At 36.5% G+C, this 23555-nt stretch overlaps 1 protein-coding gene across 5 annotated transcripts in view; it reads left to right on the top strand.

Moving 5' to 3' along the window:
- LOC143187653 (protein couch potato) overlaps window positions 1-23555 on the top strand; it is a 128021-nt gene that overhangs the window by 71018 nt on the left and 33448 nt on the right. For 4 of the 5 annotated variants that reach the window (XR_013003253.1, XM_076391905.1, XM_076391907.1 and 1 more), the window contains exons 3-5: window positions 6802-6855; window positions 18184-18246; window positions 21719-21860. Coding sequence is in view for 4 of the 5 variants with exons in the window: in XM_076391905.1 (XP_076248020.1) it covers window positions 6802-6855; window positions 18184-18246; window positions 21719-21860 (259 nt within the window). In the remaining variant the exon portion in view is untranslated. The remainder of the gene's footprint in view (window positions 1-6801; window positions 6856-18183; window positions 18247-21718; window positions 21861-23555) is intronic. The other variant, XM_076391902.1, reaches the window with a different exon arrangement.

Below are 23555 nucleotides of genomic sequence, written 5' to 3'. Positions count from 1 at the left end.
GTCGTTTTACTCGCTTTTACGATGAACCCTTAATGGCCGCGTATAAATAACGACGCCTTGGAGGTTTGATCGAATTTCACAGGCCAATAAAAGTTGGTGCCAAAAATTCGAAGTATTCGAAAGTCTGTGACGGAAGTTGCAGATAGTCGTAGTGATGGTGTTTCCTGCTTCGTTCGAGCAAATGGAATTCTTCTGAGAGGAATTTGCTTACAAGATGTTTCTACTTTTTCTCTATTTTCATGTTTCAATTCGAATATTCTTCTTCGGTATTAATTTCTTTATTACAAGCTTTTTGCTACACACATGTTTAGAATAATTATATGTATAGAATAACCAAATTTCATTTTCGTTCGCTTTCATTTCTATACAGAATATAAGTTCTCTACCACATAATTTAATGATACAAATGTATTTATTATAAGCTCGTGAGTATATAACCACTGTATCTTTTAAAATTTCGTATATTATTATTTCTATAAGCCCATGAAGAATAGATGAGAGAGTAAAAAATCAATTAATCCATGTAATAATGTTACAACTTGCAAGCTAATCTCGTAGTTAATCGTATCCGTGCGTTCAGCGAAACAAACTAGTACTTTGCTCACTTTGATCAAAGTTTCTAACAGGAATCGATAAATGTAATTTCGCGGTGAATTTCAAAGGATTTAGGCAAGGAGTAAATGATTGATCGGAGAAAAAGCGCGAAGGTGAAGTATAGGTAATTGCTTCTCGCAGAGGCGGGTAAATTAAAAATTGATATACATTGATATACATGAACCGATTACTCGTAGGACTTCAAGGGTATAGAAACGTTTTAGTGTGTTTTATCGACGCTACACGCTTTGCATGCAAATCACCGAGTTCACTTTCCCCCTTTGGAAAATCGTATGCGCGGAAGCACCTGTACGGGTATAGGAACACTCGAACGTAAATCACTCGTGTACATTGTGAATGTTATTCAGTTTTTCTTTTGTGGTGAAACTAGGGCGACGTTTAATAATTAGGTTTTGCATAAATAATGGCGAGCTAAAACTTTTTGATCGCGATCCATGACGCTTGGGTTTTAAAAGATTTCGTTATTTATTCTTTCAAGGTTCCACTTATTCTTATTCGAAAGTTTGAATTGAAGAAAATTGAAACATTCGACGCACACTGTGAGCGTTAGCTACGTACAAATCTGTTCCAATTGCAAGACAAAGAAAACAATTTGCATATGGTGTACACGACGTCCACTCGCAAAAAAGAGGATTCGAGGCACAAAGCATATCAACGTTGGTTCTGCACGCAAATTTCACCGAGGCGGCGAAGAACATGTTACATCCAGAGATAAATGTACCCAACTACTATGACTGTCTAATTACGACTTCGCTAATTAGCGTTACCATCGTGTACGTACAATTAACAGTTTGATAGCTTAATGAGCTTTATGCTCACTGCACCATACGAATACAACAAATATTTGCATTGCGAACAATGGCCTCATTGGTATTGCGGTTAGAAAGGAGAATTCTCTAACGAAGCCCTTTTCGAAAATGTCCCCAGAAGATATTTAATGCAAATGCGACGTTTAAACTAGATCACGAAATGAAGAGGATCAAATTCTTGACCAGGATTCAAAGGATACAGATTAAGACCTTGATTAACAAAATTATAACTAGTCTTTGGTATTCCATAATCTTTGATGAAACACAAACTTTGGTATCCATCAAGACATCAGCAATTAATAGACAGCTTACTCACATGATCATAGTGAGCAATTAAACAAGCTGAAGTTTGTTAACCAAATAGTTAGTAAATACTATCGTAGATCAAGATTTCAATCAACCATCTCTTCCTACATTTATGTTACCTAAGTTACTTAACTGGAAGAAGAAAAAATTAGTATTCCATACATAGAGATAGTTATCCATCAGAAAATTGAGGAATTCCCCATTGATAAAGAACAGAGAACAATCTTCTAGATTCGTCCCAAACAAAAATAATCCCCCAGCTCCTCGACGAGCCGAGTTATCGACATTTCCCCAGAATATTAAAATTCGTATTTATGCTTCGTTAAATCTGGAGACCTTTCGAGGCTCCCCCCGCCTGGTCACCGCGAAAGGAACGCTTCCGTCATCCACGGGGGTTAAAAATATTCGCTCCACTTTTCCTATGCAGCTTCAATGCCTCGATATCCGTCACCGAGTCTGCCTCGACCATCTATTATAGTCCGCGGCCAGTGTCCACGTTGTCCAACAGCCGATCGTCGTCGAGGACCCTTTCAATGTCTCTTCGTCCCCAGTCGGTGACTTTCGATCGACACACCTTCACTGCAAAAAGGTCGACCTCCCTTTCATAGTTCCACGACAGAGCCTAGGTCCGTGGGCAATCGTGAGATCTTTCATCGCCCTGTTCAAAGTCGTTGGCGGCTCGATGATCTTGATTACTTGATCGTGAAGGTGCAACTTCATCGTTCAGTGATAAATCTCTGGACGGCTAGAAACTGCGTCTCTGAGGGCTCACGAAGGGGATATTAAGATCCCCTATAAATAACCGTATATCAAGCTGCTTGTTTAGGCTGCTGTTGCGATAGAAGCGTAAATGGCGAGGCAATCATTGAAAATGTTAGGCTTTCATTGTTCGTACTTGTGTACAGGTACGATTGGGAACAGATGGGTTTGAGTTTTGTGAGTAGAGCTAGAGGGGAACGCCTCGGTTTTAGGGGGTGTCACTCTGTCGCTGTGTAAAGCATTTGTATTAATTGTTTCTGCGAGTGTCGTTAGGTAACGAATTAGAGAATAGCTTATTGTTTCTGATATTATATCTATATTCTGGTTAATAGAAACACTTGGCCATTTCAAATTATGTTATTATTAGATCCTTTAAGAAGAATAGAGTTTTGAATGGAGATTTAATATTTTGTAGATATTTTTATCTCTTCATTGTCTATTATAATAAATAATAATGAGTACAAAATATAATTAGCTTTAAATTAGTTAGAATTTTGAACAGTTTTTTGTTTTTTTTTTCCTGTGACATATTTGTAAAGAAAGAATTTTCATTCTCTATATATTTTCTTCTGAACATTTCCTATATACATATTTTTGACATATCATGTATATACACATACACCTCCGCGTATTTTTGTTCCTACTCTCAAATTTACCGAACTCTTAAAAGAGTTCCAAGAACTGTTTCCCTGACTTTGGATAATATTGTCTTACGTTCCCATCTTATTCTCTGAGTAATTCGATTGGATCCAGGTCTGATAGCTGTGGTAACCAATCTATTCCGCGGCACTCTTACGTAGCTGAAAATGTTAAAGCAGCACAAACAAGATCAGTTACGGATTCCACAAATTCCTCATCGTTAAGAGTTGAAACCTAAAACCTTTCACGCTAAATCTTTGCTTTTTATAGAAATGTACAGTCTTCGTGATCTCGTTATCCATAATTTACTCATGTCTAAAGTCCAAAGAGGATTTCTATTTAAATAATGATTCCATTAACTATGAGTGAGACATTTTAGATATAGTATTTCTCAATAATTTTTCATTACTTCTCTTTTATTATGATTTCGTTCTATTTGAAATAATGTTAGAAACTAACTCAGATTATATTTGGCAGAGAATTCTTATTATAAACGAAATGTAATATTCCTCACGACTGAATAATAATTTTAATAAATTAAACTCTACTATGTCTGTCAGAAAAGGATCCTATATCTAATTATTATTTCTACTTATTTCATAGTCCTCTTGCTCCATCAATACCTTCAATACAGATCCAATAATAGAATAAAATTAATAAATTGTCGTTTCCATTTTCAATTTCAAACGAAATTAATATTCGCGCCAAAGCCAAACAATAATCTTCTATATATTCAATTTATGAGCCGCAGTCAGAGCATGCGAATTCGTTATAAAAAACAGAAGTGCACGAGTGAGTCACAGCGAACGAAATCCGCATTCGTTAGTTCGCAATTAGAATTAGTAATTTCCAGTCATAATTCGACGCATCGGTAGCCTCACTGTGTCTCAGTTTTCCTGGTTCTCGTGTCCCCCGATTATCCCGCGCGGTTATAAATTCACGATTAGCTTTGTAATAGGATTCTTCCGCGGAATTATTTCGCATACCGCGGATTAATCGGCGAAACCAATTTTAGGTTGATTCGAATCGCACGGCGCGAAATTTATCGAAACTCCAGGAAACACGGTTGCTCGTATAAATTCGTTACCGTTTATAATCGTGAAGTCCCTTGTGAATCGTTGTCGTTCATTCAACATTGCGTTATTTCCAGTCGAGCGGCGTTAATTATTTTATTTGCCGACAAGCGATGTATTTCTTCGATTTCTTTTTCAGTGATATCTTTCTTCTCGTAAACTCCACTGGCATATTTCTGATTCCATTTTAAATTCTGGGTTCAAGCAAATCGCTGAAAATTTGGACAGATTTTGGCACGTTTACTAAATCAACTTTTAACTTTTAACTATTGCGCCTATTAAAGGGAAATAGATATGAATAAATAATTAATAGCGGTATTGTAGATCGACAATAGTAAATAAGGGTTAAATTAATTACTTAAAAAGTCAATTTTATTAAATGTGAGATCGAATCTTTCTGTTTCAGAATTATTCACTCATTTCTCTTGAAAACTTGCTTAGTTTCTTAGATTTCTGTTCTCTGTTTTCTATAGTAATATTAATATCGAGAAATTATTATATTGAATCACAAATAAACGATTCCAGCACTCTTCTTATTTCAATAGATCGAAAGTCTCAAGGTGCATTTAACATCGAAGTTCAGAACTTTTGAGAAGACAGTTTGAAGGTGTGCAGTGTACCTAGCAATCTTATCGCTTTGAAATGCTCAGTCTTTATTAGATAGGTATTTTAAAAAGAAGTTTCTTCTCGCGTCTGAAGACACACATTTAGAAACTTTGAATTGGTATTGAACCGCTTTCACGCGAAATCAGTTGAAATCTCAGTTGCTGCAGCCTCGGTGGATCAAATTGGCATTAGCAATTGCGATTAATTCGAGCTTGATCATCAAATGCGTCGAAATGATTCGTGGATGGAGCGATGAAATCGTACTTTGAATGGGATTTCTTGAGGAAAGATAAATTCCCCTCTGACAAATTGGACGCAACCAAGGGAATCGTACACATCTTCGCCGAGGCAGAAACTTCTTTAAACTTCTTAATTCGCTGGATAGTTTTGAGAGACGGGCTCTCCTTCTTATTTAAGCCGCGTTGATAGGCGCTCGATCGTAATCGTAAATCTTAAATGGATTGTTAGTGGTTATGCTTCCTGCTGATAACTTTCCTGCAAAAAGAGAAGAAACAAAGTCGAATGAAATTTTTATCCAAACATGTTTGCTTAAGATTAAATATCTTAGTTCGTAAAACATATTGCAAAACATCAGAATAGGTATGTAAATTTCTAAGATTACGAATGATTTACATTCAGGAACAGGTTTTGTCTGGCGATATAAATTTGGTTTGAACTTATCCTGAGAAACTTTAAAAACCACGATGGCAGATATCGTTAAGCTATAAATTCATAAAATCATTAATATCACGTTGAAAGTAATTAGCAGTTTAACATTTTATTTTATTCGTATTCTACGCTGAAATTTAATTACCTATACGAGAGAAACGAGTGAATTTCGTTTCAGTTATTGGGATATATGTCAGCATCCGTGTAGGTACGTACATGTGCGTGAAATGACAAATATTTAAAAGCTGAAAAGTCGGAAAATTTCGTGTGATCGGATTATGAAAAATTTTTAAATTGCATCTCTTTTAATATTCTACAATAATGTTTTGAATTCTATTCATTCTTATATACCACAATTCTATTGTATTCTATACTATTGAAAGCAAAAAAATACAAGAAATAAAGACTTTCTAATATTTAAAAAGTTACAGGTATAACAATATCTGTAATATTGTAACATGCAAAAAATACAGGCACAATAAAATTAAGAACATATTTCACGATCAAATATTCTTTAGAAAAACTATTAAATAAAATTCATTAAAATATGAATATACATTGTACGTGTCTACCCCACGAAATCCTTTGTATTCAAATTTTCATTCATTTACCTATTTCAAAGGTTTCTCCATCTACCTGAAATTTACTTAAACTAGACAATGAGAATAAAGGATCATTGTGTTTACAACAAATCGAATATTCCTCCAATGACCCTCACCCCAAAACGGAGACCCTTATAAATAACCACCGATGCGTTCTACCTGCCAAATACCCTACAGCTCGTGTCTTACAAACAGATACATTGTGAACTTCATAGCGATGAAATGTGTATTCTACTTGCTGATCGACGTGGGTTATATACATATTTGTTGTATTTGCGTATTAGTGAATTAGGGGTGCACATTACGATAAAATAGTGTGGTGATCTCTGAAACATTTTCACAATTTTTCGTGAGTCGTAAATTTCATTTATAATTTTAATCTCAGTTACCTGTAATATTAATACGTGGCAGAAGATATCGAAAAATTCGTGAAAATAGTTTAACCATATTTCTGCCACTTAATGTCCTTTGAAAACTGTCACGTTTCGCAATGGATACTGAATAAAATAAGAAGGTAAAGCTTGTATGTTTTCCATCGAATCGTTGATCACCACGCGAAAAGTTCCGCAATGCATAAAATTATTTTATTAATTACCCCGCAACGGGGTCATGGAAACTTTCTGTCGACCATCTATGATCCTTTGACACGAGATTTCGTCGAAATGTATATTTTCCTTTTTATCGCAATTTGTCGCTAACATGGTGGAATTTTTTCTGTTTCAGGGGTACGAGGGGTCCCTGCTGAAAGTCACGAGTAAAAATGGGAAAACAGCGTCGGTGAGTAATTACATCTTTTTCTCATTCCTTAGTGAAAATCTAGGAACAAACGAGAGAACTGATTGCTTTTTAAATCTGAGGGAGTCTTACCCTTCGTCCAGTGTTTTGGTCAGTTTGATCTGAAACCTAATTCTAATTTTTAATGCTTTTTATCTTTTAGTAAAAATTCAAGTTTCATCAAATTCGTTAAAATTAAATTGTAACAATAAGTATTTATATTATACCTACATGTGTTCATACATGAAAATTCAATTTACACTAATTTATATCATAGAAATTAATTTGATTATATTTAAGTAGGTACACAGTCTAAAAGTAAAAGGTGGAAAGAAAAAGAGTTCATAACTTTCAGAGTAGATAGTATTCAGCAAATAGAGCAGAGAGGTCCTAATAAACATGAATCGAAAATCTCTCTTTCTTTTTACTCTATACATATAATACTCATTTAAACAATACACAAGGGTTAAGACTCTCACAAAGGGAAGCCTCGATAAAAGTCCATCACAATTCCTCAACATTGCACTACTTCTAAGACAACTCTAACTAGTTCCACGCAGTCTCACTAATCTCACCATCGCATTATCTAGAGTACGTCCCAATCGCCCTAATTGAAAGCAATTTACATAGAAATTGTTAGACAGAAAAAAATCTGCCGCAATATTTTTCGTGCGTGACTCCCAAGCCATTAAAGAAAAAGCGTGTTCCACATACTTCGAACGCGACGTCCTAGATTTCGGTTCGCAAAAGGTTAGCGCCGGTCAATACGCTATTTTCCATATTCGTTTATCGCGAAAACAGTGGGTGGAATCGAGGGCCAAAGGGGAAGAAATGCTACTCGAATACATCGATTCCCTTTTACGAATCGAGGGGCTTCTCTCCGTCAATCGAGAGAATGGATCGACAAGGTATCGTGCTTTTCCAGCGATTGTTCGGAAGAAAAGAAATAGATGGGAAAACTTGCAGGCAAAGAATATTCTCAATCGAATTCACCTCTGATCGCGCGAAGTTTGCATGATTTCGAAGAGTTTCTCCTTCTCTCTGCGTCGACTCGTCGAGCGCTCCTTGAATTGAGACGGACAAAACGAATTTTTCGAAATATTTATCTCTCTTTTGCCTTAGTTGCTCGTGTACTGAAGTCTGGTCTTGTTTATTCAATTTATTGAATGGAGGGTTTCTTTCGTCGGTAGGAGCCTTTTGGAGACGAAACCGCAAGTTTTTAGTTAATTAACTGCTGCAGTGGAGGATAGAAAAATGGTGTTTCTTCTATAATACTCGAATAATAACCTTATACTTCTGTTAATGGTATTAGGTGGTTCTTCAACATTTCCACAGAAAAGTTTCTCTTCCTTCCTGAAAGGGAAAGAAAAATTCTAAAGCTCACGATTTACATTCACAGCCCTTAAATACTAACTCGTAACGTTTCCCTCATAAAAGAGTTTACTGAGGTAGTGAAATGTTCATTGTTCGACCTACTCTTTTCCAGAATATAGGTCGTCAGTAATTTGGTACGATTCTTATTCGCTAGAATCGAGTAGAAAACGCTCTCGGAAGGATTCGATCCTTTTCTCGTGGCGTAAAGGGGATTTATTATTAGGAGGGATGGGAATAAAATAAAATAATTTAATCGCGTGTTCTTTAAGAGCGAGCTCTTCCCTCGAATTTATTGGTCGACTCATTCAAGCTCTCGTTTCCTCGAATCTGGTTCGTTTCCATGTCCTCTGGAGCATCAAAGTTACTTGTCAAAGGATCGAGATAATAACGTTTCATGATCCTCGTAACTGGCTCTTGTTTGCATCGAGTGGTCCATCGCGCTTACGTTTTGAATATCTAAATATTGGAAAATATTCATTTACAGGTTTCTTAGGCAACTGTTGCTCGTTCATTTTAACATTGATAAATATATTACATTGTCCATAATAATATGAAAAAAATTAAAAAATTCAAATCTATCAAATTTTTAGTTATAAATAATTTGTGATATTAACAGTAGTGATATGAATTTGTTACAAAGCTACAGTTAATTGTATGAAGAATTATCATTCTCAAAAATTCCTTTCTAGATTTTTTCTAACAAAAGTTCAGAGGAAAATAAAAAATATTCTCTGTAAAATAAATATTTGTAATTTTATTTATTCGCTTATTTTTTAGCTAATTTAATTTGGAACACTAAATAGTTGCTAGTAGTAATACAAAGTGATACGAAAATTTATCAATGTCGAGTACCTACTCCATCAGCATAGAGTACCTAATATTACTATATGAAATATGTAATCTAGAGAAGGACTACCCAAAATTTTATTCAAAAGGGAAGCAACCGCGATTCTTATCAGGTAACCCATTCTTTTAGGAATGAGGGCACATTTGTGTAATGGAGGACAGAAAAAGCGTCATTACTCGTAATCATACACTGTTGTATACCGTAGGAGCGAAATTACCTTTGCGTATAATTATTATTCGCCTCAAACTGTTATTACTTCTCTGCAATCGTAATTTCTTCAAGACAAACTACACTGTACTAGCTAAATTTACATTCTGATTATAAACAAAGTAACATTAATATATTTGCACAGAAACTTCTCTGAATAATATATAGAGGTATGTACATAAAAAGTAGTCAGTAAGAAAATCAAATCTTATGGATTTAGTTAAGCAATTGATGGATATATTTCGTGATTCTATGGAATTTTGTGCATCAGGTAAATTTAATCCACACATAAGTGAGGTGATAATCGTTAAGAACCCTTTATATTAAAAATAATTACTGTATTTTAACTTGAATTATTTTTATTCTTAAAAAAGATACGTGTATCTATCTATGCCTCGTGCACTTTACATACACATACTAATATAAACCACTTCTTATTTGACAAAACTATAAAACAAAAAATAATCTCTACATCTCAACCTACTCTTCAATCTAACAACCATACTCTCAATGTCTACACCTGAACCAAAACCTACCAACATTCCTAATCCAAATTTCCACAATCCCCAGCCCCTCCCCGTTATCCTAGCAACACCACCCTACAACACCTCACCACCTCAAACCCCCTAAAATACCAACCCCTTTCCACCCACCCCAACACGTCCCCATTATCGCGCTCTAACATGCCCATCCACCACGCTCTCGTTCTCCCCAAAATTCCTCGCGAACAGTCGAAACAAAACCGCGCCAACAAACCCAAAAAAAAAGGAAGCAGGAGAGCGGCTCGCAGTCCCACGAGCCTTAGGGAAGAAAAACGAAGTTCACCAGGGTCCCGTCGCGCCGCGACGATTACGTGACTCACGTAACGCGGAAAAACGCCTAATCGATTCCAGCCACAGGAGTACTCAGGCCGCAGGGCACGGAGGGAATCAGGTGGCAGAGGGAAAAAAGGGAGGGGGAAAAAAGAAACACGTCAATTTTATAACTCCGCGGAAGCCATCGCGCTCGCGGCGCATAATCCACGCGAGATAACATTAATTTATGCAACGTCGGTGGAACGCGCACGCGACATCGTCGGCTCGGCCGCTCTGCCGCTATAAAATCTCCACTTCGTTAGAGCATTAACGTCCCTGTAGCGAGAGCTCGCCTTTGTGCGCGCTCGCGCGTCGGCTCGGCCTTTACCCGCGTGCCGAGCTTTCTAAAATAAAACGCAACCATCGAGGGCTGCAGCGTGGGGAGGGAGGACGATATCGATCGCCACCAGGAATGCATTTTCCCTCGAAGGATGCCGAATGACGTCACTGGCCGCGAATTTGATCGGTGACTCGAACGGGTCGCCGACGGTGGATGGCTCGACCTCGTTCCGTAGTGCTGCCGTGAAAACACGCGCGATTGGAAATTCTAATGACCACAGACGGGGGGGAGTGAAGAAGGACGAGGGAAATCGTGGGACGAAGAATGTGGCGTGAGATGGAGCGTTTAAGGGGGTCTTGTAGCTGAGAGGTGAAAACAGGGAGCTTTTTGGGAATTTTTTCTGAAGAAACTGTGAGACTCTTTAACACGAGGGTTTCGCTCGTTTCTTTATTCACGTTTGGAGAATAATCAAGAATTTTTTCAGGATACAATAAGAAAAATTGCGGAAGTTATTTAATGTTATGTGTACAGGGTGTTCCAGAAATACATGTAAATACTTCTATATTCATCGTTTAGCAAGGAACCTCTAGTTGACCAACATAGTTGGCTAAGAAGTATCTTAACTTCTTAAAGGAGACTGTCACATAAATGTACTTCTAGTATTTCATAACTGCATGTATTGTTGCAAGAATACCCTGACAAATTTTTGGGAGTCGATATTCCCTAGGAAATTGCCTGTTCTCTGTAGCCTTTGATTTGCTTGAATATTTATATTCAAATATAATATAATATTTTATACTCGTGATTTAGCAGTGAACTCCAATTTGACCAACATAGTTGGCTAAGAACTGCCTTAATCAGGCCCGTTTCTGTACTACCCTCCGCGCCACGTCTCTCCCTGGTCACTGGCACTGTTCGGTACGAATCGATAGCAGTCGGCTCAGGGCCGCTGTTTGCTCTAATTAACCCTTCGCCGCGGTGGCGGGTCGCGCTCTTTTGTTGGCTCGTTTCGATGGTGCCGGAGGCGGGCGCGTGGAAGTGCTTCGGGGGTGTTTGGAGGGAGAAAGGGTGGAATGGTTGAGAGTGAAAGAGGTATAATCGTGTCTTTTTTAGAGCTTTGTTTATAACTGTTCTGGGGCACTTTGGCGTGATTTTGAGTAACTGAAATTGGGATTCAATGGACTTCTGCATTGAGCCTTTTGAATGGCTGATCGAGTCCACTTTTTGTAATATTTTTTGTGTTACCATTTGAAGATGCAGTCAGTGGTTTATTTTTCTAAAATTGGAAAATTTTCGTGGATCCAGTTTAAGCAATTTTGAATTTTGTTGAATTTCTAGTTACATTTATATAGATTATAGATGACAGATTAGAGTGTTTTAAAATTTCTAAAATCGTTAGGTCTACTGTGGCATTATGCATCTTCATTCTAAGGTGACACGCTGAAATGAATGTCACTGCTCTCTAATGGGACATGACTCTCAATTTGTATAATGTTATACGATGAGAAACATTTTCAATCACATTTAGTTTTTCTACAGGATTTGCAATTGATTTTGTTGCATTACTATTAATGTGCTTTTGAGAAGATACTTTTATCTGGGCTTACTGGCATTTAAATTACCTATTTTTGGTTACTATAGTTGCTACGAAAAAAACGCTAGCATAAAATAGATTCTTATTAACTGGAAAATGTATAGTTGCTACTTTATTACGTATAAACATATTTATTATTTAAAACACAAAATTCACAGTTTTAGAAAAGAAGTAATCTGCTGTCAGAGAATACTCTTATTAGCACATTCTCGGTTAATATAATATCAGCTGAAATAATGAAGATTCTGCTACTTTATGAGCTCTCAGAGGTAAAATTCGGAGATTTTACGCTTTTTCCATGAAGTGAAATTCGCTGACTTGCTAGAGTGGCAAACAGCACTTTCCACTCTTTCGTTCTACAGATCCAAATGAATCTTGTCATTGAAGTTTCACTAGCTACAGTGACGTAGCATTAACGAATTTCGCTCAAACTTCCACATTGCCCATATTGCATTTACATTTTACATTCTACTAAAATTCTACTTTGAATATTTGCCAACATCACATTGTCACGATATTCATCGAACTGTTTGCTAAAATGAGAAATTTCCAACATATAATTAATGTCTTTAAATTTTCCATATATTTTACTATGAAATCTTATACGATGAAATTATTTAACACGTTAAGCGCGACATCAATCTCTGGGGACTGACAGTGAACTTTTAATTAGGCAGCGGAACTGAAACTGACAGTATCAAGGTTAAAAAGTAAATGTTGTAATTATACAGGAAATCTTTCGACATTGTTTTACCGAAAGCCAATTTATAATTATTAAAGATAAATATTTTTATCCATCTCTCACATTCTGTCCATAATTTTTCCTAGCCATCCATCAACTATACATATCAGTATTACAATTTATCTATTACTTTCTTTTCGTTAAAATAATACAAAATAATAAGCAGTTAAGTACATAATTCTCGACAAAAAACCTCATCAGCTTCTCCAACATTTCAAAGCGAATAAAATTACGTAAAACAGTTTCCTATCTTCTTCAATTAACATTTAAAAAAAGTCAATTTTATACTACACTCCCTGCAGTCCTTATTTTCTCCATTTCCTTCATCCTAAATAAAAATCACACCCATTTGCCCAGCGACCATGCAACAAACGTAATTTATTCCTCCGTTTTTCGTTATATCAGCGGAAAGGGTCCTTACTCCTTCCCCCGTTCGCATTCTCCTCGCTTTCCGCCAGAAGTTCCTAAAACGAGCAGCCCAGGACCCAGGAGCGGAAGAAAAAACGAATCTCTTTCGCGAATCGCATCAATTTGCATTGTAACGGCGCGACGAATGCAATTCTGTTCGTCGCCTCTAGGCAAGGATCGGGGGAAAAGGAAAAATAATTCGTCATATTCGCAAGTACCTTTCGCAACTTTGCCCAGGCGTGAGACGCGGGAAACCGTCGAGCGAGAAGTCGCTTGGTGCTCGTGTCGCATTGAAAACTGCTGCCATTGCGCGGCTGCATTGTAATTTCGCGACCCCTTCGATTACGCGGAATCGCACGTAGAAGAATAGTATTGTGACGAGCGCTGCGTTGCATGATCGCGTGCATGCACTTTTCCACGGTCGAATTTCTGTTACATAAATCAATCCTTTTTTCAGTCGTTTCGCGACTCGCGTTATCGTTGACGAAACTACGCGACTTTGGGTATTAAAAAGTTTCCCTCGGTTTTAGGGTCCTGCTTGAACTTCCCTCGTGAAATAACTCATATAATATTGCGTAATGTTTACTACTAATTGAGCTGCTTATTTGCTGGATCGATTGACTATATAAAACAAGCATATTTATTTTTATTTTAACCACATTTAAGAAATTGTAGCACATTACTGACTTCACCTAATATTGTACAGAGAATGAATCTAGCATGAAATTCTAATTATAAAATACAATATCGACAAGCGTTTGCATTGAAAATAAATCATATTTATTTTATAGAATCATCGTAACCCTTAATCATACTGGGATACAGTGACCTCGTTCATTTATTATCGCTTTCATTGTTCACGGTCCAAAGAGCTGCAAAATGAACTTACATAAATAACAGTACCCGAAATAATCTACACGAAATAATAATATAAAACAAATTATATATTTCATGTGTGTTAATTCAATCTGTACAAATCGGGCCACCTGTAATTTCAAAATATCTCTATTCGTACCTACACAGATCTGATAACGTTTCCATTAATCGAAAAGAAATCTCGCTTATTGCATCGCTCTGTCGAAAGGCCGTTCGATCTCCATTTGAAACATGTCTGTCGTAATTTTTTTAAAAATGGACTAATGAATTTGTTAAATTGAAGCGTACAAAGCGAAACTGTAGAAATGAGCGTATAATTCAGATATATGAGAGAGCATAAGGGGCAGAGATGTGAAAATTGATTGTTCCTCTGCGGGAAACTATTAACCTACATACGAGTGGCATGCTGAACATATCGATAAAAATGGGAACGGTGAAACAGTGCATTACGTTCGGAAATTCCGTGTCCCGATAAGAATTCCGAGAACGTAGTGTCACGAAACGAAATTCGCGTTTTGCTCGAGCCAATGCAGAGGATCGATGCCTGCTGACAAGAGGACTAAACACGCTGTCGCGTTACGTGTCACAGTGAATATACGATCCTTTCAGAATCTAAACTGATCGTCTCCACTTTTTCAGTTTTTTCAGTTTTATGGTCAGGACACGGTGTATTCTTGATCATAATTAATTGATATTAATAACATTGAAAGTTGTTTGGTATATCTTAACGTCTTGAAAGGCTTTGAAATTTTCGAATATTTGAATATTGAATTCTTTAAGCTTTTAAATTACTAAATTCACAGATTTTTGAATACTCAAATTCTCAGACATTTAAATTCTTAAATGTTCAAAATCTCAAATATTCAAATTTTCAAATGTTCGAATTTTCAAATATTCAAATTCTCAAATATTCAAATTTTCAAATATTCGAATTCTCAAATATTCAAATTTTCAAATATTCGAATTCTCAAATATTCCAATTTTCAAATATTCGAATTCTCAAATATTCGAATTCCCAAATATTCAAATTTTCTAGTCTATGTATATTTTCGAATATTGAAAATTCTAAATACTTAAACTACAAACTATTCAAATTCAAATATACCAGATCACCAAATTTTTAAATTTATATATTACATTTTAGAATCTATATTTTATTTATATTCAAACTATCATTAATTTTCTCTGTTTCCTCCGTTATGAAACTAATCAAAACACTCGCATAACAAATGTTTCAACCAGAAAAGCCAATATAATCGTACGGTGGATCGCTCTCTTGTCGACACCTGTTCTGGTTCTTTAGATAAGTCTCGAAGACACATAGGTTGAAGCGGAAACTATGTTAATGAAATGGCAAGTAGTTTGACCACAGTGATGGTGCTAATTACGTTCCTTGGTAGTTAGCGTTTAATGTTCCTCTGTCCTGACTGTGTTCTGTTTTACGATACAATGAATCATACATTGTTAACATTGCGTATGCAATGTACGTGTTATGTAAAGAAGGCTTGAAAAACGAGTGTTCATTTATCACTGCTATGCAGTCGTTTGACGGATTATTGTTCAGAATGCACAGCACCTACAAGTGTTTCTCAATCATTACCTGAGTGTTAAATTGAAGTTTATTCGTTGAGGTCAGTGCATTACTTCCTTATTTATCTTTATAGCGTTTGCTTGATTATTCACACAAATTTACTACACATTTACATAACAAATTAATCATGATAAAAGATACGATTTTAATATTTCTTTTATCTGAAATACTGCTCAATAAATTGATCATATATATGAGTATTTATCACTCACGAAAGCTATAAATCCATCAAAATTTAACACCTAGTTAATTACTATTGATTTCATAATACGCTCGATTACCCCTTTCGATGACCAAACGTGTGCCTAAAATATGATTAAATTAATTTTAACAAATTGTATACGAAAGACATGAGACCCGTATCAATGATTGTGGATCCATTAATTACGAAATTACAAAAGGAACATTTATTGGAAGGCAGCATTTATTTCAATAATAAACCACCGCGTGGCTTTGTTATTGCATTAAACGATTCAACCACGATAAATTTGTTTGCAAACTCTAACCGAACTTTTGTAACATAACATTATAGAGAAGATTGCAAATGCAGCCTGGGCATTGCACGACATGCGATGCTATCGGATTTTGATTCTGCCATAACGATAGGAATTTGTGGAAAATGTGGTATCTCGGCGCTAGATCGTCACAAGGCCAGCATTATCAGCGGAATGAAATGAGCAATGAGCATGGAACATGGTTAACAGATATTTAAACAGCGAGTCGTTACATGTATTATCTAGTTCTTACTGCATATTTTTCCGCGTTGTAAAATGCTGAGTATTCCCTTTCCTTTTCGAGTGAAAGAATTCGAGACGCTTTCTACCAGGAACACTTGATCGTGTATTTTATATTTTTCGTTACATTAAATTCCATTGTAAAGAGAATGAAAGTGGGACCGAGCTTTGATTAGTCAAACAATGCGAAACGTAACACTTTGTTACATGAGCGATATTATCTAGCTGGAGGAATACAAATGTTTCTTTTTGTAGGGGTAATTAGATGGTAGAAGGTGATTTAGAACGATAGATTGGTAGAACATGCAGGGAGTGATGAGAAATGCTGCAGTAGAAATCATAAGAGTCATTTGTGAATGAAAAAGTATCAATGCGCAGGATATTTGATAACATGTGTTAGAAATTTTAAGGGTTGCCTCATCATGTCAAAATAGGACGAAACTCAACAATAACAAAATTGCATTTAGGACTTCGTTTCAGAGTTATTAACTATTGCAAAAACACTTTTAATTCATGTGAAATATGTTTGATTTATGACCTATTCTACTTCCAGCGTACAATAGCCAAGCCAGACACAGCAAAATTCAGTAGAATAAGTCATGCCCACAGTCAGACACATTTTAGGTGAATTTCAAGCGTTTGCTCGATGGTTAATAACTTGAAGACAAAGCTTGATACGCAATATCACGTACTTTAATTTTCGTCTATGTAAAACCAACCCTTAAATTTTCTGATACCTCTCGTCAAATGCCCTGTATATTAAAATTCATGAAAAACCCCTGTACAAACTTTACTATTAATTGCAGTATTAATTACAACACTCAAGTGGATTTTCATTCTTCAAATTCAGTCTCAGTCATTCAGATTCAGTCACCAGATTATTTGCAATAATCGAAATTCTCTGGAGACCAGTATCGATTCACGCGACAAACGAAGTAATGGAAGTTCCTCAGATGTGTCTTTGGAAAATTACGCCGCGAGAAGTCCATCGAATGGGGCGATTCGTTTCCCCGTGAATTATTACAGGCTTCTCGAATCCCCTCTTAGGAAACCGAGGGTGAACTTGCAAGCATCGTCCAGCCGGAAAGCCTATTCGATCTATTTTAAGCATCGAAAGCTGATTCGCCCTTTGGTCTACACAGTTTAGATTCCCTCATAACACTTCGTTCGTTTCAATTCCATCAAAATCCACCTGTCTATATAGCTGCCTATAAAAACAGTCACAGGAAAATCGAAACACTAGTTGACGACGTTGACGTTCGATCCGAGTGGAGCAGAAGATTATTTTTCTTCCTATTTTCTTTCGCCTCAGATCTGTTCAACAGAGTAACGATGAAAAATTGAGTTTACTTTGTTGACATGGGTGACAAGACATAGATTGCTTACTTTTGTGTCTTTTAGGAATTTTAAAATGAAAAATAATCGTGAAATATATTAGGAAATATTCTGTTTACTTGTAAAAAATGGTTTCTCACTGATGCGCCTGTCTTCTCTTTTTATCATAATCACATTGTAGATACTACAATATACAGAAATCCAAGCTGAATCAGGACACCTAAATATCTCTTCTCTTTTTACCAACACGAAAACCTAAAAGATAAAACAAATCATCCTACTTAACCCAGACAAAAGATTATTCTTCCACGATATTCCTCCTGTAGAACCATCTAAATTATACTATAAACGATTTCGTGTCATTAATAACACGAGAGATATTTATGTGGCCTCCTCCAGCTTGGACACCCTGCATTTTATCACAATCGATTATAAGTGACAAGCGTAAAAATGTGTGTCAATGACCGTGTATTTTCTATTTGATTTCAGCCGGTGGGGTTCGTGACTTTTCACACAAGGGCCGGTGCAGAGGCGGCGAAACAGGACCTACAGGTAATAGCCCGTTTCTCGGAGGTATCGAGAGAGAAAAAGGCCGGGCAGATCGACGAAACGCGAGAGCTCCCGGGGGCTACCTTGCAAATTAGCCATATTAGATATATATACATATACCATCTACATATATGTATATATATACATAATATACATACACACGCGTACAAACATAGCCCGCGGTCTTTTCTCCTACGTTTTCTTTCTCTCTTTTTTTTTTCCTCCTCAATACGAGTAACTTTTTTTATATACAGAATTACACCCTGCCTTAGAACCCAGCTGGCACGGGTTAATGCTACGTAGAATCTTTATCTATCAGTTACTACACACACGTACACTCTTTCTCCTGTCCTCTATTTCTTTGTTGGTTCTGTGTATATAGTGGTGGAAAGATCAATTTTTATTGTGTTCAGTATAGGACGAGAAAATGAAGAAGAAGGAAATCGTATTGGAGGCTTCGTTTCAGAATTATTAATTGCTGGAAGCACTCCTGAAGTCCGTGTGAAATATGTCTGACTCGGGACTTATTCTACTGTGGGCGAGCGTTAGCTGGTCAGACGCAGCGATTTCAGTGGAATAGGTCAAGTTAGACACGTTTCAGACACATTTTAGGTTTATGTTCAACGATGTATACTTTGAAAACGAAGCCTCAAACAGAATTAAAGAAAATATTCCTTTTCTACCACTGTGTATGGAATTACATATACATAATTATTTCTACCTCTGTCTATATTAGCTTCTTCCTCTCGTACTTGGGACAAGACGTAGTAAAACCCCTTTTTTGTAATACGTACCAAGATCATAGTGTAATAACGCTGGTTGCACCGTGTGACATGATACCGATATATATATATATACATATGGTGTTTGTTTTTGCCTCCTGACAAGCGTGGTCACCCCCACTTTACCCCTCTATATCTATCTACCTCTCTCTCGCTCTCTCTCTATTCCACCCGAGTCACCGAGTATTGCATTATACGTATGTATTTGTATGAGAGTTTGTTATAGCGATTTGAATCTTGTACAAATACATTTTATGTATAATATTAGTGATATATACGTGTGTGGTATGTACGTATACAAAGATATACTTATATACATACTGACATTGGATAGAGCGTTTTACGAGAAAGTAACTGATTGACAGACTTTTTCGAGGTTTTTACCAGGTCATTCTGAATTTAGAAATTTGATATGTAAGTGTTCCTAGATTTATAGTGCAAGCTACATATCTATGATAAAAGGAGATAAAAATGTGTTAATCAATGACAATGATTAGGATTAATACAAATGAATATCCCACGAGCTGAGAGTTAATTTTCGATGAACTCAAATTTATTAGTACCAGTTCAAAAGTAGAAAATTTACATGGATAAAAGTTGTGCCCTATATTAATATCATGACGGTTAAAGTGGACCTCGTTCATAAAAACACAAGATAGACTCAGATACCTCGATATGTGTATCGTTAAGTGTATTGGTTCGCGCTCGACGATGAAAAGGAACCAGTTTCCCTCGAAATCCTGTGCACGCTGTGAAGCATACCAGTGATGAGAAAGTCTACATTTCGTAGTATTACCATTGCAAAAATCGTACTTCGCGTTGAAAAACTCACGAGGCATCGTGCACCGTGAATAGAAATAGACCAGTCGACAAAGTAGAAGCAGAATGAACGACACAGACAGTCCGTGTCTTCGTCGATAGCTGGCAGACGTGACATCAAGTCTAAACGTCATTTGTCTCAACGATGGGCGAAGATATAAGACGATCTACTTAAGTTTATTGCCTGAAATATGTCTTCTATTTCTGGTATTTAAAAAACATACCTATTTAAATGCATTTTGTGTAATTTTGTTCTTCAAAAATTCATTTTCCTCTAATCGAGCTGGATTATAATACATATTTACTTTTTTCAATTTAATGATAAATAATTCAAAGGTGATATATTATGGCATATAATTATAGAGAAAACCTCAATTTATACATATTTTCTCACCCATAAATTTAAGGAAGCATTTTATCCTTAAATATATTTTTAAATTGATATTAAACCGTGCTCTAAGAAAGCTTGAAAAATCATTGAAAAGGAAATAGAAAAGGTCGAAGGGTTGGAAAGAAGGGTTGAGAAAAGGTTGCTGAAAATAATAGGAATATTTCAGGTAATAAATAAATAGATCATCCTGTGTACCCATCGTATGCCCTTTCCCTGGCTCAGAATGACCTAACAAAAAACACATCGAAGAGGTTTGTCGATTGTCTAACGCAACACCCCGTATATTATAATCTCCTCTTATCACACCACCGCAACTGACCTCACGCAACTGCAATTGTTTAATAACCCTGTGTAACCGGTTGTATACGAGAGATTCGAAACATCCTCTTGTCGGATGGACACGTTCACTGAACAAACACCTGGAAAACAGACTAACGAACGACCCACTTCTATCGGTACCTACCTATAGACACACGAACACACGTACACTCATACACAGAAACACGACCTTGTGCTAATTTCCCTGTAATTCTGTCACTAGTCGCCCCTCCCCCTTCTCTCATCCCCCTATTGTCAGTTTTACTTCGTTACTACAGGTCGTTCTACCCCGAAGCTTTCGTCGCCAGCCGTTGATCTTTGACTCTGACAATTGAACTTTTCTGATGAAAACAGTACACCTTTCAGTTATACAGTTTGCACGGAAAATTTAGATTTGAGGGATGATAGTAAAATTATGAGGGATCCTTTATATTTAGAAATATTCTGTTTAAAAAAAGATAGAAAGTTTGCTGTTCTCTGGCCCTTTCATGATTCTGTGATACCATGTACAGTGTTTTTCATTATAGGCTTATGGTCCAATGATTAAATTATGGAAGACAGTTCATGCCTTCTCTGCTAGCTTAATGTAATTTTATAGAAGATTTGAGCAGAATTGGTTTACTCTAAGTAGTTTTAAAAAATAGTAGATGTACCTATGAGTTTATGATGAGAGAATACAGTAATCTTTTTCTAATTAAGTCAGATCAATTCATACTGATTACTTTCATTTGAAATCTACCTACTCAAAGGTGGTTAAATCTTGAAGATTGATCCATAAATGAATCAGAGATCACGGAAGGGTTAGTTCCTTATGACTTTCATCTAAATTTGCACTCTGCAATTATTAACGAATTCCCACTCGAAGTCACCTGAATTCTTCGCAGTTACAAGTAACACTATCACTTGTCCTGATTTCCACTAAATCTTATCTAAAGACTCTCAACCCCAATCTAATCCCAAGAATTACGAGAAAAAAATTGATATTTGAAGTTAAGAACACTCGGTGTTTGTAAGAAGCTGGCGACGGAAGCGAAGGGTCCATGAATGCACGGCACGCTTGAGACTAAAGCGTCAAGCGTCGTCGTCGAATCTGTTTCTCTCCTCACGAAAACTCCAGCCTCCACGTGTGCCTCCCGGTTTACTAATTTAGGGAATCTATTTGCAGCAGGGGGTTAGATTCGATCCTGATATGCCACAAACCATACGTTTGGAATTTGCAAAAAGTAACACAAAGGTTAGCAAACCCAAGCAACCAGCCGCTGCAGCAGCCACCTCGCACCCCGCTCTGATGCACCCTCTAACTGGACGTAAGTATGCACCGCCACTCGTTCACTCGCTGGATACGTCTCACCTACTATTCTCACCCACTGCACCGACTACAAACGTATATATCTTCCTTCCTCTTGTCTCTCTTTCTATCTGTCACTACTGGACCCTCGTTTTTTTTTTCGACTTTTTTTTTTCTACGTAACCCGATCCACCCACCCACACAATCCTCGAGTTAAACCGCCCTTCGACACTAGTTCGGATCACTAGACTGTCGGACAGAGTGTACAAGCACGACGATGGTGACTCTTGATTAGTTTGATTGAAAGTGAGAAGTCGGGCAGTTTGCTTTGACGAGAAAAATTGAGGTTTTTGTTTGATTTTGTAGAATTTTGTGCTTGAGACCAATAGTGTTTAATGAAGAGATGTTTAGGAGTGTAAGGAATAGTTCTTTTGTGAGTTTTTGACGATTTTGTGGGGCTCGTGGAGATGAAGGCATTAAAATGCATTTTTGGGAATATGTGACTAATATTTTGTGAAACGATATATTACGAATTAACGTAATTTTCTTTAACGTAATTTCTTTCATTAGTCTTTTTAAAGGATTTGAAATTTTTGATATTTTTCAGTTCTTTCAGATATTAAATTCGTTATATTTTCAAATTTTCAAATTTAAATTTATTACATTTTCAAATTTTCAAATATTAATATTCGTTATATTTTCAAATATTTGAATTTTCAAATATTTAATTTTTACCAAATTTTCAAATTCTTGTATTTTTCAACCTTCAAGGTTTCAAATTTTCAAATATATGGATATTATAATATCAAAGTCACTACATTTTGGAACTTTCAAATTGGCAAAATTTCTATGGTATAAAATATCAAATTTTGAAACACTCGAGTAGTTAAATATTCGCATCTTTAAATTTGTAAATGTTTAACAGAAGTCGAGGTCACGGAGTAACTTTAATTACTACAAGTTCTACAAAATGACAAAGATTCATTAAAAAGTATGCGTTACACCTGAAGAGCTCTCCTCGAAAGTATTTTAACAAGTTGATTACTAATTCCAACGCCAGTAAAGTATTTAGTATCCCAACAAAATTATCAATCAATTTTTCAGAAATTACAAATACTACAATTACATTTTCATATCTCCTGCTCTGACAGCTCTCAAAACTTGCCTCACTATATTATTCATAAATCTCTCCTAAACCAAGAATAAATTCTACCCAACATAATTCGATACATCGAAGCGTCTTCCTGACAGAGCCGTCAATTTTTCCACAGTTCGAAATTGGCATTCGAACGAACCGCGACAGTAACATTAATATCAATCAAACTTCTTGAAGCTCCATAATATTTCACAGTTAAACCTTCGATACGAATTAATTGCCGTGCTTCGAGCTCTGTCCAGTCAGCCTTGTTACGTGTGGGCATGCGTTTTCTCCGCGTCCTATCGAGACACCTTGCGGAACAATAGACTCAGAGATAGTCACTCGATCGATCATCCGCGCCATGCTCGTTCGACGTGCATTTGAATGCAAACGAAATTCAACGAAGAAACACAATTTTGTTTCCAAAGAGGTGGGCAGAGGAAAATACCATTGTCCCCCTTGGTTGCATTCATCCAACCCCCTATACGCGGCCGTGCGATCGCATTAATCGATATCCTTCGAATCGTTCGAGGCCGACAGGAAGAATTTCGAGTAAAATTCACGGTGGAAATTTTC

The sequence above is a fragment of the Calliopsis andreniformis genome, chromosome 2, assembly GCF_051401765.1.
Source record: "Calliopsis andreniformis isolate RMS-2024a chromosome 2, iyCalAndr_principal, whole genome shotgun sequence".
Taxonomy (NCBI): Eukaryota; Metazoa; Arthropoda; class Insecta; order Hymenoptera; family Andrenidae; genus Calliopsis; species Calliopsis andreniformis.
Note: the sequence above shows the minus strand (reverse complement) of the source record. Positions and strands in the feature narration are given on the sequence as shown.